Source organism: Myotis daubentonii, chromosome 5, assembly GCF_963259705.1.
Source record: "Myotis daubentonii chromosome 5, mMyoDau2.1, whole genome shotgun sequence".
NCBI lineage: Eukaryota > Metazoa > Chordata > Mammalia > Chiroptera > Vespertilionidae > Myotis > Myotis daubentonii.
Window position 1 is genome coordinate 865,036 of NC_081844.1, and position 14,207 is coordinate 879,242.

Consider the following 14,207-nt stretch of genomic DNA (forward strand, 5'->3'; position numbering starts at 1 on the left):
GCTACCCAGGGGCAGCAGTGCTGTGGTGGGTGGGCAGGGCCTCCCTCTGTGGGGGCGATCCATTGCAGAGCCCTGGCTGATGGGCAGAGCCTACCTCTTGGGGATGATCGATTGTGGGGCTCCTGGACTGTGAGAGGGAGCAGGCCGGGCTGAGAGTCCCCCCACCCACCAGTGCATGAATTTTGTGCACTGAGCCTCTAGTTTAAAAAAAAAGATTTTCCTGTGATCAGAGAAATGCCAGAAACTTCCGAGAGCCTGTGAACTTTCTAGAGAGAATAAACACAACGTGGACGTGCAGGGCTGGACTGTGTCTGTGCATCAGCGAGATAGGGGGCCCGGAAGAAGTCCTGTCGGCAGGTGCAGTAAAAGGTATGAGACCGCCATGAGCTGGCAAGCGTGTGCCTGGGCTGCACACGGAAGCAGCGCGTTTCTGGGGGAAGAGTGGCAGATTTGAGGACGAGTTGGGCCACCTGACAGACAGGTATGGGGGTCACGTTGTGTCCAGTCTGTTTGCAGATGGAAGGCAGTAGGTCGGCTCGGGTGCGAATGAGCGGAACATGACAAATGGCTGCTACGCTCGCAGGGACCTCGGGGTCTCAGCTGCTGGTGTTGGTCCAGCTCCTTACGATCAGATGGACATTTTCATAGTTTCTTCCGTCGTCGGTTCCCCTCAGACATACTGTTTCTCTCTCTTTTCACCTACTCTCCTTTGCCTACTTTTCTGAGCGCTTAGAAATACTTAAATATTTTTTTGTCTTCCTCTTTTGTGTTTATGATAGTGATAATTTTCTTCTTTTAAAATATAAATATATTTTTATTGATTTCAGAGAGGAAGGGAGAGGGAGAGAGGGAGAGAAACATCAGTGATGAAAGAGAATCATGGATCGGCTGCCTCCTGCACGCCCCACACGGGGATGCAGCCTGCAACCCGGGCCTGTGCCCCGACCGGGAATTGAACCTCGACCTCCTGGTTCATAGGTCAATGCTCAACCACTCAGCCTCGCCGGTCGGGTGACAACTCTCTTTCAAGTGATGCATCCGTGCCTAGTAAAAGCCCATTTTTAGTAGAAATGTGGTAACTGTTGCTGATGATACGTTGAAATGATTTCAGACTCACATGATCTTTTCTCTTCTTCCAGGTAAGTGACTGAACGGGGACATGAAGAGCCGATAATTCCGATGACCGCCATGTTGCAAAAGGTACTGCGCGTTTAGTGTCGCGGCGACAGGGATCCGATAAAGGGACACAGAGGTCGGGATGTAGCTAAGCGCTATTTCGGTAAAGACGGGTGTGGCCTGTGTGTGTGTGTGTGTGTGTGTGTGTGTGTGTGTACAGGTGTGAAGATGTTATAGCTTTAAGAATAATTGGGAGAAATGTAATAACTGATGAACTTCCTTTCTGTAGTCTAGGAAGTCATCTGGGAATGGAGAGAGGAATCGAGCACCTTTCAACGTATTCACTGGGGGGCGGAGGGACGTGGGGAGGAGTTGGGGCGCAGACACAGTGGGAGCCTTGGTGTTTGGGTTTAGGGGTCTGTTTCCTCCCAGCCAGCGGTTCTCAACCTTCCTGATGCCGCAACCCTTGAATACAGTTCCTCATGTTGTGGTGACCCCCAACCATAAAATTATTTTCGTTGCTACTTCATAACTGTAATTTTGCTACTGTGATGAATCGTCATGTAAATATCTGATATGCAGGATGTATTTTCATTGTTACACATTGAACATCATTAAAGCATAGTGATGAATCACAAAAACAGTATGTAATTATAGATGTGTTTCCCGATGGTCTTAGGCGACCCCTGTGAAAGGGTCGTTCGACCCCCAAAGGGTCGCGGCCCACAGGTTGAGAACCGCTGCCCTAAGGGCTTATGGTTTGTTTTCTGCGACCAAAACGTCATCTCAGAGTTCCTCATCTCGCTGATTCCCGCCAGCCCGTCAGTGTGACGCCGTTTGATCCTGGATAATCCGATCGGTTGTATCCGTGTGGAGAATCCCCCTGATTCCGTTTATATAGGTGTCCCCCCCAAAACGTGTATCCATGTTGAATGATTATAAAGTCGATGTTTATGAACATCCGTGTCCTGGGAGGACTGTTGGTCCGCGTGTGGAGAGCACAGAGGGTAAGTGAAGGGGTTACATGTGAGCCAGAGGGAACATTGTCCTGAGCTTTCTAAAGCGTTTTCGAGGCTTGTCTAAACGTAGGGGGTGCGAGGGGCAGGCGGCACAGACAGGCTTTTCAGATGGGGGGCCTGGGCTTGGTGATGGGAAGGGTGTGCATTTTTGTCGGCCTGCGGTGTCCAACATTCTTGGTCGTCGGTGGTGCCGTGTCTTGTCTTTCTGCACCATAGTCACCCAACGCGGCATTGAGACCCTGCCTGCAGTGGGGGTGTCAGCCCTTTATTCTGCCCAAATAGCATCACCTAATCTGCTGACATTTAGATAACGCAGTCCCTCAACCTCCGTGTTTTCTGGAGTACGTTTTCCGAGAAACGTGTAGTTGGGGGTAATGATAGAAGATGCTGGAATTAGATTTGTTCCTCTTAATCCACTTACGTGTTCCTGACGGTCCGTCAGGACCGGGGCGCTGGGGCCTCTGTCTCGGCTGATGGAACGGATGCCTCATGTTGCCGTGATTGCGGTCCGGCCGCGGCCGCAGAAAACAGCCTCCCTTTGTTCTGTCTTGCTTCCTGTTTTGCTCTGGGTGGGAGCTGCGTCCAGTCGCCATAAAATCCCTTTCTCCTTCACTACAGAAAAGGAGGAAATGAAAACCCGATAAACCAAAAAAGAAAGGAAAGTGAAAATTCAGGGACACGGACAGCAGCGTGGTGACAGCGGGGAGGCCGGGTGGGGGAGGGTGGAGGGGGGTGAGCGGCGATGGACGGAGGCCTGACTTGGTGCTGAACGCACGGTGCAGCGTGCAGGTGACGTGTTGTCGAACTGTCACCGGACGGCCAAGGGCTCCGGCCGCCTGTCACCACCTGAGCCAATTCGGCGGAGACAGGGTTGGATCCTCTGTGAGCGTTTATTCCAATCCTGCCGGCAGCAGGGGGAGCAGCAGGCCGCCCACAGACATCTGCTCTGCCCCACCATATGCCAGCTGCTTACATTGGGTAGAAGGACGAAGATTACATGGGCAAGTGGGCAAAACAGTGCGCCAAAGGGGCAGTTTACAGGTAATGGGGGCTGGGGATTTGCAAAGGCCTGTGGGTGTGCAAAGGCCTGTGGGTGTGCAAAGGCCTGTGGGTGTGCAAAGGCTGGGGATCTTCAAAGGGCTGGGGGTCTACAGAGGGCTGGCAGCTCTGGTTTCTGCATCAGGTTGTTGATCTTTCCATGATCACAGGCAGCTCCCGGCTGGGGAGGATGGGCCGCATTTCCGGGTGAGCTCCCAGGGCCCACCTGCACCTCCCAGCCAGGTGAGCACGCGCCTTCTTTAACCAGAGCAACCCAGTCCCGGCTAATGGAGCAGGACCGACATTTCTTAGTCATCGCTGGGCCCACACTCTGCTTCTGCCCCCGTCAGAATTGTGCCCCTGAAACCCGTGTGGTTTTGTTAAGCAGTGTCACCCCCACAAATTCAGTAAAAAACAAAGCACTATGAACTTTTCTGCAAGGAAAGAGCAGGATCCGGGGGAGTGTCCCCGGGCAGGCGGGCGGGCGGGCATTCCTGTGCCCTCAGGGGAGACCTCTGGGGGGGGGGGGGAGGCCCAGGTCGGGGAGGCGGGCAGCCCGATGAGATGGTCACTTACTCTTTTCCTAGAAAACCTGCCTCCTCCCCCACGGCTCCTCCATCTAATTTGCATGAGTCACTTGCAGTCCTAGCAAAGCTCAGAATTCCTAGAGTCACTGCCTTGGCCATGAGGTAATCGGGGCCCAGCGGGAGGACTTGGGTAAAGGAGCGTCCAAAACCGTATTCTTTTTCTTTAAAAAAATTTTTTTATTGATTTCAGACAGGAAGGGAGAGGGAGAGAGAGAGAAACATCCATGATGAGAGGGAATCATGGACCGGCTGCCTCCTGCACGCCCCACACTGGGGATCGAGCCCACACCCGGGCAGGTGCCCTGACCGGGAATCGAACCCTGACCTCCTGGTTCCTAGGTTGACGCTCAACCACGGAGCCGCGCCGGCCGGGCAAACATATGCTTTAGTGTTTTAATTTTTGTGAAAACATACACGCCAGAGCGAGCGTGCTCTGCTTGGGCAGGTTTCGGAACGACGCCAGCCCACGTCCGAGCCCACAGCTTGGAGGCGACGCCGCGGAGCCCGCAGGGGCTCGCAGCTGGAGGACGCAGGAAACTGCAGAACGCTTACAGGTCGGGAGCGCTCTGGGCTCCTCGGAGAACTCAGAGCTGCACATCTCGCAGGAAGAGCCCATCGCAGAGAAGCTCTCTCAGCACCGCGGGGACTGAGTGCTCCGCGGTGAACACGGTAACACAGTAAACACGGTAAACACGGTAGGAAGGTCCTGCGTGTTCACGGGCGAAGCTCGCAGGGACCAGGTGGGCTTCGTGGGGCGTCGCAGCCCAGTGTCAGCTCAGGGGGTCCTGGCTGCACCCCAGGGACAGGAAGGGACTCTCAACTGCCCGGCTATGTCTCTGGCAGAACCCCAGCGCCCTGGGGGCTCCAGCAAAACCGGCTGATCTTGGCCGGGCTGCCCGCGTGCCCGTTTCTACACAACCAGGCGGACAGACTCCAGAGGAGCGAACTGTCTTTTTTACTTTAGAACGAGGCTCACGTTCGGCCCAGCAGCGCGGCTCCGGGGTTGAGCATCCACGTAGGAACCAGGAGGTCAGGGTTCGATTCCCGGTCAGGACACAGGCCTGGGTTGTGGGCTCGATCCCCTGTAAGGGGTGTGCAGGAGGCAGCCCATCCATGACTCTCTCTCATCAGGGATGTTTCCATCTCTCTCCCTCTCCCCTCCTCTCTGAAATCAGTACAGATATATTTTTTAAAACTGGCAGTGATACAATCTATAATAATAAAAGCCTAATATGCTAATTAGACCAGATGCCCTTCCGGATGAAGCCGGGGCTGCGAGGGAAGCCCAGGTCCCGGGTGCCAGAGGGAAGCTGGTGCTGGTAGCCGGGGGAAGGGAAGCCTGCTCTTGCATGAATTCCGTGCACCGGGCCTCTAGTGTGATAATATGCCTGGAGGAAACCCGGACTATGGGAAAGTGGCAGGTAAAGGGGTGACCGGTGACGGTGTCACCCGCCCGGACTGTGGCTCCGGGGTCGCTGGGAGCGGCTGGGACCCAGCGGAGCCCGAGCGGCCACACCCGGCCCATCTGCTGTCCGAGGGAAGACTTGGTGTTCTGTTTGGAGAACAAGGAGACCGTCCAGAAGCCCTTCCTCTGTTGAACAGATGTGAGAGAATTTGAAATCTGTTGGCAGCTCCTCAGTTAGGGGAACTCGCTCAGTTCTTAGGAACGGTCCGTGGCAGGTCAGCGCACCCTGTTTTCATCCCCCGTGCTCTCTCGCCTGAGCACGGCTGGCATCACTCGGAGATGCCGCGAGTGCCAGGGGCCCGGGACACGCCCCGCCTCCCACAGCCGCAGGGAGAAGGGCGTCTGTTGGCAGCTTTCTTTCATCGGGAAGCGGAATCACTGTGATCAAAGGCTGTTTAGGGACAAAGAGCACCCTTTGCCTCACCGCTGTGTGGGGGGGAGGGGGTGCTGCCTCTCTAACGGGGTGAGAAACCCCTTGAGCGGCAGTTTTTCCCTGGAAACAGGAGGCATTGCAGTGACTAGAATCATTGGCCTGATTGTTTTAACCAGTTAACTGCCACACATCCAAAACAAAAACCACTCCCGCACGCCACGGTATTTCGAATTTAATTTAAAAAATCAATTTGCAATCTATACTAATAAAAGGGTACTATGCTAATTAGACTGGGAGACCTTCTGGACAAAGCCATGGTGGCGGGGCAGAGGCAGAGGCCATTAGGGGCGATCAGGAGAGCAGGGCAGTTGGGTGCGATCAGGAGAGCGGGGGAGGGCAGTTGGGAGCGAGCAGGCCAGTAGGCAGAGTGGTTAGGGGCAATCAGGCAGGCAGGCAGGTGAGCGGTTAGGAGCCAGCGGTCCCAGATTGCAAGAGGGGTGTCTGACTGCTGGGATCGGGCCTAAATCGGCAGTCGGACATCCCCCGAGGGGTCCCAGATTGGAGAGGGTGCAGGCCAGGCTGAGGGACACCCCCACCCCCTGCACGAATTTCGTGCACCGGGCCACTAGTGAATATTATGATTGCCTGATTACCTGTAACTGGAAATCACCCAGTGTAATAGCGCTGCTTCCTTTCAGTTTATATAACACGTGCGCCTTCAGCAATACCATCGCATTGATTTTCTCATTGACGAGATAGTGTCTGTAGATGCTCATGGCGTACAGAGGGTTGAAGTGTCATCCATAAGGCAGTGTGCGGAGCGCTTATAACCTAAGACGATAGTGTTCCCTGTAACTGCAGACCCACAGGCCTGGCCGACCACCATGGACTCGGGGGATGAGGTGGGGCTACAAGCTCCCAGTGTCTCACGTGCCCTGGGCCTTCCGGCGACCAGCCCTGGCCAGGAGCCACCACCGCTGCCCCGGCAGAACCAAAGACACGGCCTCACCCAGGAAACCCCCAGGGATCCAGGAGCCCTGTGCTAGGAACCGGGTCCGAGACCAAAGATATATTTCAATAATATACTATATATATTATTGATTTCAGAGAGCGAGAGATAGAAACATCCATGATGAGAGAGAATCATGGATCGGCTGCCTCCTGCCCGCCCCGCACTGGGGATGCAACCTGGGCATGTGCCCTGACAGGGAATCGAACCCTGACCTCCTGGTTCATAGGCTGATGCTCAACCACTGAGCCACACTGGCTGTGCTTTTTCTAGCATTTTAAAAGGTACTTTTTAAAAAATGGTCCTTTAAAAAAAGAAAAAGTTATTACACAATGCTGGGATCATCTTGCTAACTCCAAAGAAAACAATACTGAATTTATTGCCAGACAGACAGGCACAGATGTCAATGTCACAGACTCCTGCTTCTGGGGGGCGGGGAGGAGGGCATTTCCAGGATGAGCTCGCTCTCGCGGACACATGGACGCCCTCTGCTCTCCGGCTCCCTGGATTTGTCACTTGATAACAGCAGAGCTGAAGCCAACCCCACGTCTCACAGAGGCCTAAGGAGACGTCAGAGCAATTACCTTCGCGTCCGCTCCGACGCTGTGAGGAATGACTCCGGGGGTCACCGGAATGTCTCTGACGTTGCTTCGCTGCCGTTTCACACGCGATCGGGACACGGTTACGCCAACGGAACGGTTAGGCTGTAGGGTGGGAGTTCCTCTGGGAATGAGGCCGACGGTGAAGCTGATGGTTGCATTGTTTTAAAGGAGCATCTAGCTCAATGGTCTCAGCCTGTGGGTCGCGACCCCTTTGGGAGGTCCAACAACCCTTTCACAGGGGTCGCCTAAGACCATCGGAAAACACATGTATAATTACACGTTGTTTTTGTGATGAATCACTATGCTTTAATTATGTTCGATTTGTAACAATGAAATTGGGGGGCACCACAACATGAGGAACTGTATTAAAGGGTCGCGGCGTTAGGAAGGTTGAGAACCACTGATCTAGCTGATAGAATCCCAACAGACCACAAGCTCAACCAATACAATAAAATAAGCTGGCCTGGCTGGTGTGGCTCAGTGGTTGAGCGTGGACCCAGAAACAAAGGGGTCGATGTTTCACTTCCCGGTCAGGGCACAGGCTCCGGTTGCCAGCTCGATCCCCAGCGTGGGGTGTGGAGGGGGCCGCCGTCACTGATGTTCCTCTCTCGTCAATGTCTCTCCCCCTCCTCCTTCCTGTCTCTCTAAAAGAAACCAATAAAAACATATTTGCCATAGCTGGTGTTGCTCAGTGGGTAGAGCATCGGCCTGCCGGCTGAAGGGTCCCGGGTTCGATTCCCAGTCAGGGCACATGCCCGGGTTACAGGCTTGAGCCCCAGTAGGGGGCGTGCAGGAGGCAGCTGATCCATGATTCTCTCTCATCATTGATGTTTCTATCTCTCCCTCTCCCTTCCTCTCTGAAATCAACAAAAAATATTTTTTAAAAAGAGAATATTAAACAAAAATCAATAAAAAACATTTGGAAAAATAAGCTAGATATTTTTAAAGAGAAAACGGCTGCTTTGGCCAATGTCACTGAGATATCCAGCACAAAAGTTCGTGCCTGCTCCAAAGCGAGAATGCTTGTAGTCCTCACCCAAAAGGGCCAAGGGCTGGAATTTGAACAAAATGGGAACCAAAACTATGAGCCCGAAGCCGTCTCCTGAGTACAGCTGTAAGAGCGTCATCACGCTGGCTGTCGCTGAGCTTGGATGTCGGCGCTGAGAGGGAGGGGGAGCTTGGAAAGCAGTGGAGTGAAACGCCCAAATTCTTGGAATTTGATTCGGACCCAAAGGAAGTGATCTCTGGAATTCAGCACGGATTAGAAACGGCTCTTCCAGTTGTGCAAAGCTGCAGTCACGCTTCCACTCGAATGACCCAAAGATCCTTCCCGCCTCCTGCTGTGAAAATGGAAAGCGTGGTCTGTAACGTGACGTCGGAATTAGAAAGGGCCAGTGTCTGCTGACGGCGTTAAGAGGCCTCTGAGATTTCTCGCAGCTTCTGCAGAAAGTGTGAGTGGTCTGTCCACGGGCGACCTTCCTCTTGGCCAGTGTGCGCATCTCCGAGGGCGCAGGAAACCGTACAGAGGCGAGCTCACGGCGTTTCAGCAGCCCCTATGGGAAAGCAACCAGGAAATCTATCTATACTAATAAAAGGGTAATATGCTAATTAGACCAGGAGACCTTCCAGACGTCCTTCCGGACAAAGCCATGGTGGCGGGGCCGAGGCAGAGGCGGTTGGGGGTGATCACGCCGGCAGGGGGGACAGTTGGGAGCTAGCAGGCCGGCCAGCAGAGTGGCTAGAGGCGATCAGGCAGACAGGCAGGTGAGCAGTTAGGAGCCAGAGGTCCCGGATTGTGAGAGGGCAGTCGGACATCCCCCGCGGGGTCCCCGATTGGAGAGGGTGCAGGCCAGGCTGAGGGACATCCCCCCACCCCATGCACGAATTTCAGGCACCAGGCCACTAGTATATATAAAAGGCTAAGCGACCAGCCGACCTCCCGGGGGGCACACACTGACCACCAGGGGGCAGACACTCAACGCAGGAGCTGCTGAGCGACAGCAACTTTGCAGAGTGTCCTCTCGCACTCCGGGACCCTTCAGGGGGTGTCAGAGAGCCGGTTTTGGCCTGATCCCCGCAGGCCAGGCCGAGGGACCCCACCTGTGGAGGGACCCCGCTCACTCCCCAGACGCCCTTGGAGCCCCGGAGCCACCCCAGGTGCAGCCGGCGGGGGAGGGACCGCGGGAGGTGGGCTCCAGGGCGTGTCCGGCCCGTCTCGCCCAGTCCCGCCCTGCTGGCCACCTTCTAATTAATTTCCTTTCAATGTGCACGAGTCCGTGCACGGGCCACTAGTGTAATAATAAGGAAATTGTTAAGTACGTTTGGTACAGACACAAAATGCAATATTATGCAGCCATTTGAAAGTAGTTTTTAAAAGAAATTTTAATGACTTGAAAAATGCTCTGTTTATTCATTTAAAAGTTTAGGGTAAAAATGTATCCCATATGCTCTCAACCGTATTGTCCACATGCATAGACACAGGCAAAAGAAATGCTGTCACATACGTAAGGGGTTTTATCTTAGCGAGAAAAACGAATATTAGAGAAAAGAAAGCTAGATACTTGCATGTCAGTAGGGGTTAGATACCGATCTTTCTTTCTTTTATTTTGTTTACTTACTATTTGTTTTTTTTTTTTACAGTGAATCTTTGTCTTTTATAATTAGAAACTACATTTCTTAAAGCTTACGGATCCCAAATGTTACCGTGGTGAAAATAATCATTAACTTGTAAAGTTTATAAGCATTTTCTGATTTTTCTAATACGCTTGTTGGTTTATTTTGATTTAAAAAAAAAAGTAAATTGTAATGTACATGTTTGGAAACGCCAGAAAAAAACATTTGCCAAAGTGTACATCCATCTGTGGCAACCTAGTAATTAATTTTAAAAGTAATGGTTAGAATTGCATTTACGAGTAATAGAGAAAAGCGCCCTGGCTGGAGGGCTCAGTGGTTAGGGCATCGGCCCAGGCACCAAAGGGTCGTGTGTGCGATTCCCAGTCAGGGACACGTAGCTGGGTGGCAGGTTCAAGCCCCCGCCCAGTTTGGGGTGAGTCCGGGAGGCAGCCGATCAATGTTCCCCCCCCTCCTTCTCCCTCCCTTCCACTCTCTCTGAAAAGCAATGGGGAGGATTGATAAAAAGAAAAAAGAATATGAGAGAAAAGAATACTATCTTGGACTTCAGACTGAAATGGTCGCTGATTTTTCACACCTGCTTTTGAGGTAGGAATTGAAGGGTCATTACAGTTGACGTGAGCGGATACGATCAGGGCAGGTGTTAAGTGGGAAGGTCCTGTGTTCTCGTGACCTGAGAGTCCGGGATGGGAACCCCAGGGGCCCTGCGACCGCCTGAAAGGAGGTGCAGACGGTGAGTGACGACGTCGTCCCCGCACTTGGGCTGGTCCTTGTGCCAGTGACCCTCTGAGAAGCAAGCGGAGGGGGCGGAGAGGGTGGCACCTGGAAGCGACGTCACAGGAGAACGGCCAAGGCCGGCCGGCTGCCAGGGGAGGAAGGTCTGTGCTGGGACGGGTGAGGGGGGGGGGGGCGGGCGGGCGTTAGTGTTTTGCGCATCCGCTGCGTGTGGGACAGACTCCGTGTCGCTCTGGAAGGCAGAGCTGTGACCAGCTCATGGAGGCTCAAGTGGAAGGTTTGAGTTCAGAGCTTGGAAGAAGTTCTTTTAAAAAAATATATATATTTTTATTGATTTCAGAGAGGAAGGGAGAGAGAGAGAGAGAGAGAGAGATCAATGATGAGAGAGAATCATGGATCAGGCGCCTCCTGCAGGCCCCCCACTGGGGATTGAGCCCACAACCCAGGCCTGTGCCCTGACCGGGAATCGAACCGTGACCTCCTGGTTTACAGGTCGACGCTCAACCCCTGAGCCACACTGGCCGGGCTAAAAAGTTCGTAGCGAGAATTTCCTTCGAGTAGAATTGATTGTCTCCTACGGTAAGACAGTTGAATTGTCTTCAACTGTGGTTGAAGTTTTGGCTGAGCTGGTGCCGGCTGCGGAGCCCAGGGGTTGACCCTCCCGTGTGGGGGTGGGGGGCCAGGGGGTTCGGCCCTCAGGGGACCCAGCACCGGCAGCGTCCCGGGTCCCACTGGGCTCAGGGCTCCAGTTTTCATTTAATCCAGACTCCCCTCTCCCAACCTTCCTGTCCCCTCCGACCTCCCCAGTCCTCTGCCTGGGGCTGCAGCTGACATGTCTGTTTTCTCAACATGGCGTTTCCTCCTCAGATTCCACTCCCTCGCGCCCTCCTTCTCCCGCAGATGACGGCCACCTGGGACCCACCCTCTTCCTCCGTGTTCACCAGACGTATGTCTGTGGGTCTGCTCAGCACACGCTACGTGTTAGGAAGAGGATGCGGACAGAATGTGCAATGAACCGAGTGCCGTCAGAGCAGACACCCACTGCACATGGGGACTGTCCTGGTCCTTCTTGTTCCGGGGACTCCAAGAGGCATGAGCAGGGGGGGTGTGCAGACCGTGCATGCCTGTGTCCGAGTGTCCGTGTGTCCGTGTGAGCATGCACGTGTGTGTGCGTGTGCGTGTGCGTGTGTGTGTGTGTGTGCGCGTGTGGAGGGCGTGGCTGTGCAGCTAGAACATCGGCGCCTTGTCGGGCCTGTGGCTTTGCTCCTGGTGAGGTAGGAGACAGGCCGCCGCTGAAGGGTTCGCGCTGGGAAGTGACAGGACCCCAATGGCGTGGGACTGCTCTCTGGACCCGGGGACGGCCCCTGTGGACGCCAGTAACTGCCTGTGTCTCTGATTGATCGAGGTCACTTACACCTCAGGCTCCCCTTTTGTCTGGAGGAGCTGGGGGCGTGAGGGGCGGGGAGGGCTGGGTGAGGCCGTGGTGGCCGGAGATCTTGCTTCTCGTTGCTCACCTTTCCGAGGCCGGCTCCGTGGGAGCTGGAAGGGCCCGGCACAGAGAGGCTCGTCCCCTGCGGTTGGGCATGTTGAGGTCAGATCTGCTGGGTTCCTGGCAGAAGCGGCTGTACCGTTCCGGCCACAACCTGCCCAGACCTCCCACTCCTGGTCCCAGGGGTGCAGGGGGCCTGGTCCCGCGGTCCCAGGGCTCAGGAGCCTCCGCGGCTGGGGGTGGACCTGGTCCCAGACGCGTGGACGAAAAGGGGCCACGGGCAGAGGGGGGGGTTGGTTCTGGGGAAGGACTGCCTGCCGCCTCCCGCTGTGCCTGGGGGAGTGTCGCTCTCTCTTTGTAAAGGAGGAGAATAAAGGATCCAGCTCATGTTGCAGAGTTTAAAGCAGAGGTTCTCAACCTCGGCTGCACATTTAGAATCACCTGGGAATCTTCCTAAAATCCTGATTTCTGGGCCTCATCCTCCGGAAATGCTGTTTCTTTGTTACTAATGCTGTGGCCCCACCCCATCACAAAGAAACAGAATTTCCGGAGGATGAGGCCCAGAAATCAGGATTTTAAGAAGATTCCCAGGTGATTCTAATGTGCAGCCAAGGTTGAGAACCACTGGTGTAAAGCCATCCATGAACGCATCCTCTAAAGCAGGTGGAACGATGTAAGCCCTCATTTAAAAACTTTAAATACTATTGACTAATGTCGAAAAGCACCTGTTTCCCCTCCGAAATGCCTCGTGGGAAGCGCAGAGCGACCTGTGCCCAACAGCGGTTCCCAGACTGTCCGTCACCGGTTCCCGGGGGACCCTGTGGGAGAGGAAGGTGAAGGGACGGAAACGGCAGGAAGCTGATGGGGGGTGTTGGCTTTGAGCTGCTCAGTAAGAAGCAAAGGACCGTAACCACTCACCCTCCCGTCTCCCGCCCTGGAGGCTCAGCCCAGAGGAGCCCGAGCAGGAAGGAGACTGAGACCTCCTGGGCCCCATTAGAGTTCAGTGTGGGCACCAGAGGGCGCGGGTGGGGCCGGGACGGGGGGCGGGGCCTGCGACAGGGGGCGGGGCCTGTGGTGGGGCGGGACCTGGGGCCGGGGCGGGGCCTGTGGTGGTGGGGCGGTCATGGGCGGGGCCTAGAGGACAGAGTGGGGCCTGGGGGCGGGGCCTAGGGCAGGACTGGGGTCGGCCCGTGGTGGGGGCGTGTCCTATGGTGGGGCGGGGCCTAGGACAGGGCCAGGGCGGGGTCTGAGACAGGGGCGGGGCCTGTGGCAGGGCCGGGGCCTAGAGGTCTGGGGGCCGGAGGCGGGGCATGGGCGGGGCCTAGGACAGGGCCGGGGTCGGGACCTGTGGCGGGGCGGGGCCTAGAGGACAGAGCGGGGGGGGGGGGGGTGGGCCCTGGGGCAGGCCTGGGGGCTGGGTGCCCCCCCAGAGTCTCCCAGTGGCAGGGTGGGAGGGGCAGCGGCTTCCCTGCCCCCTGCGTTCCCTCCGCTCTCCCTCAGCCACCTGGGAGCCGCCCGTCCTCACTCTGAGCTCTCCCGCCCCATCGCCTCCCTCTCCCTTGTCCCCAAAGGCCTTCCACCCCCCGCGTGGCCTCGTGGCTTTGAATGACCACTGCTTTCCCGTCTCCGTGGACTCCCCAGGCGCTTGCCTTCACCCTGACTTTCTCCGTGGACCCGTCTCTTAGCTCGGCCACCAGCGCAGCCAGAGGCGGGAGGGAACGTGTTAGTAGTTGAGCCCCCAACAGGGTGGTGACTCCTGATATTTTCCCATGAGAAGTCGGGTTCATGGCGATTGCGGGGGGGGGCTGTGCCTGATCGCTCATCGCGAGGCGGGGAGGTGAGCGCGTCTCTGCCCGCCCCCCGCCTCCCGCCCGGTCCCTGCACCGCCCTCTGCGTTTCTCTCCAGGCCCCGCTCCTCCGCGCCCAGCCCGCACCTCCGGCTGCGGGAGGACCGGGCAGCTCAGGCTGCAGACTTGTCGCGTGAGAGAGGGCGACCCAGCCAGCTCGGCTCGGCTCTTCTCTCGGCTCATCTGTTTGTCTGTTTTCTGTTTCCCGCAAAATGGCCTCGTGCAGGCTGTGTTTTGGTCACGGAAAAAGCCAGCGAGAAACAAAACCATGGGAAACCGAAAGCATCCGTTCCCAT

The 14,207-nt window shown here is 55.7% G+C and overlaps 1 protein-coding gene and 1 long non-coding RNA gene across 3 annotated transcripts in view; one reads left to right on the forward strand and one right to left on the reverse strand.

Moving 5' to 3' along the window:
• ANK2 (ankyrin 2) overlaps window positions 1-14,207 on the forward strand; it is a 362,059-nt gene that overhangs the window by 80,644 nt on the left and 267,208 nt on the right. The window contains exon 2 of one of the 2 annotated variants that reach the window (XM_059695517.1): window positions 1,140-1,200. The exons of the other annotated variant lie outside the window; for it this stretch is intronic. Coding sequence (XP_059551500.1) covers window positions 1,180-1,200 — 21 coding nt within the window. The 5' untranslated portion in view covers window positions 1,140-1,179. The remainder of the gene's footprint in view (window positions 1-1,139; window positions 1,201-14,207) is intronic. 2 annotated transcript variants of the gene reach the window in all.
• On the reverse strand, window positions 11,501-13,050 carry LOC132234067 (uncharacterized). The gene is made up of 3 exons (XR_009452868.1): window positions 12,790-13,050; window positions 11,990-12,146; window positions 11,501-11,549 (listed from the first exon to the last, which is right to left on the reverse strand). It is a non-coding gene; the product is annotated as an uncharacterized LOC132234067 (long non-coding RNA).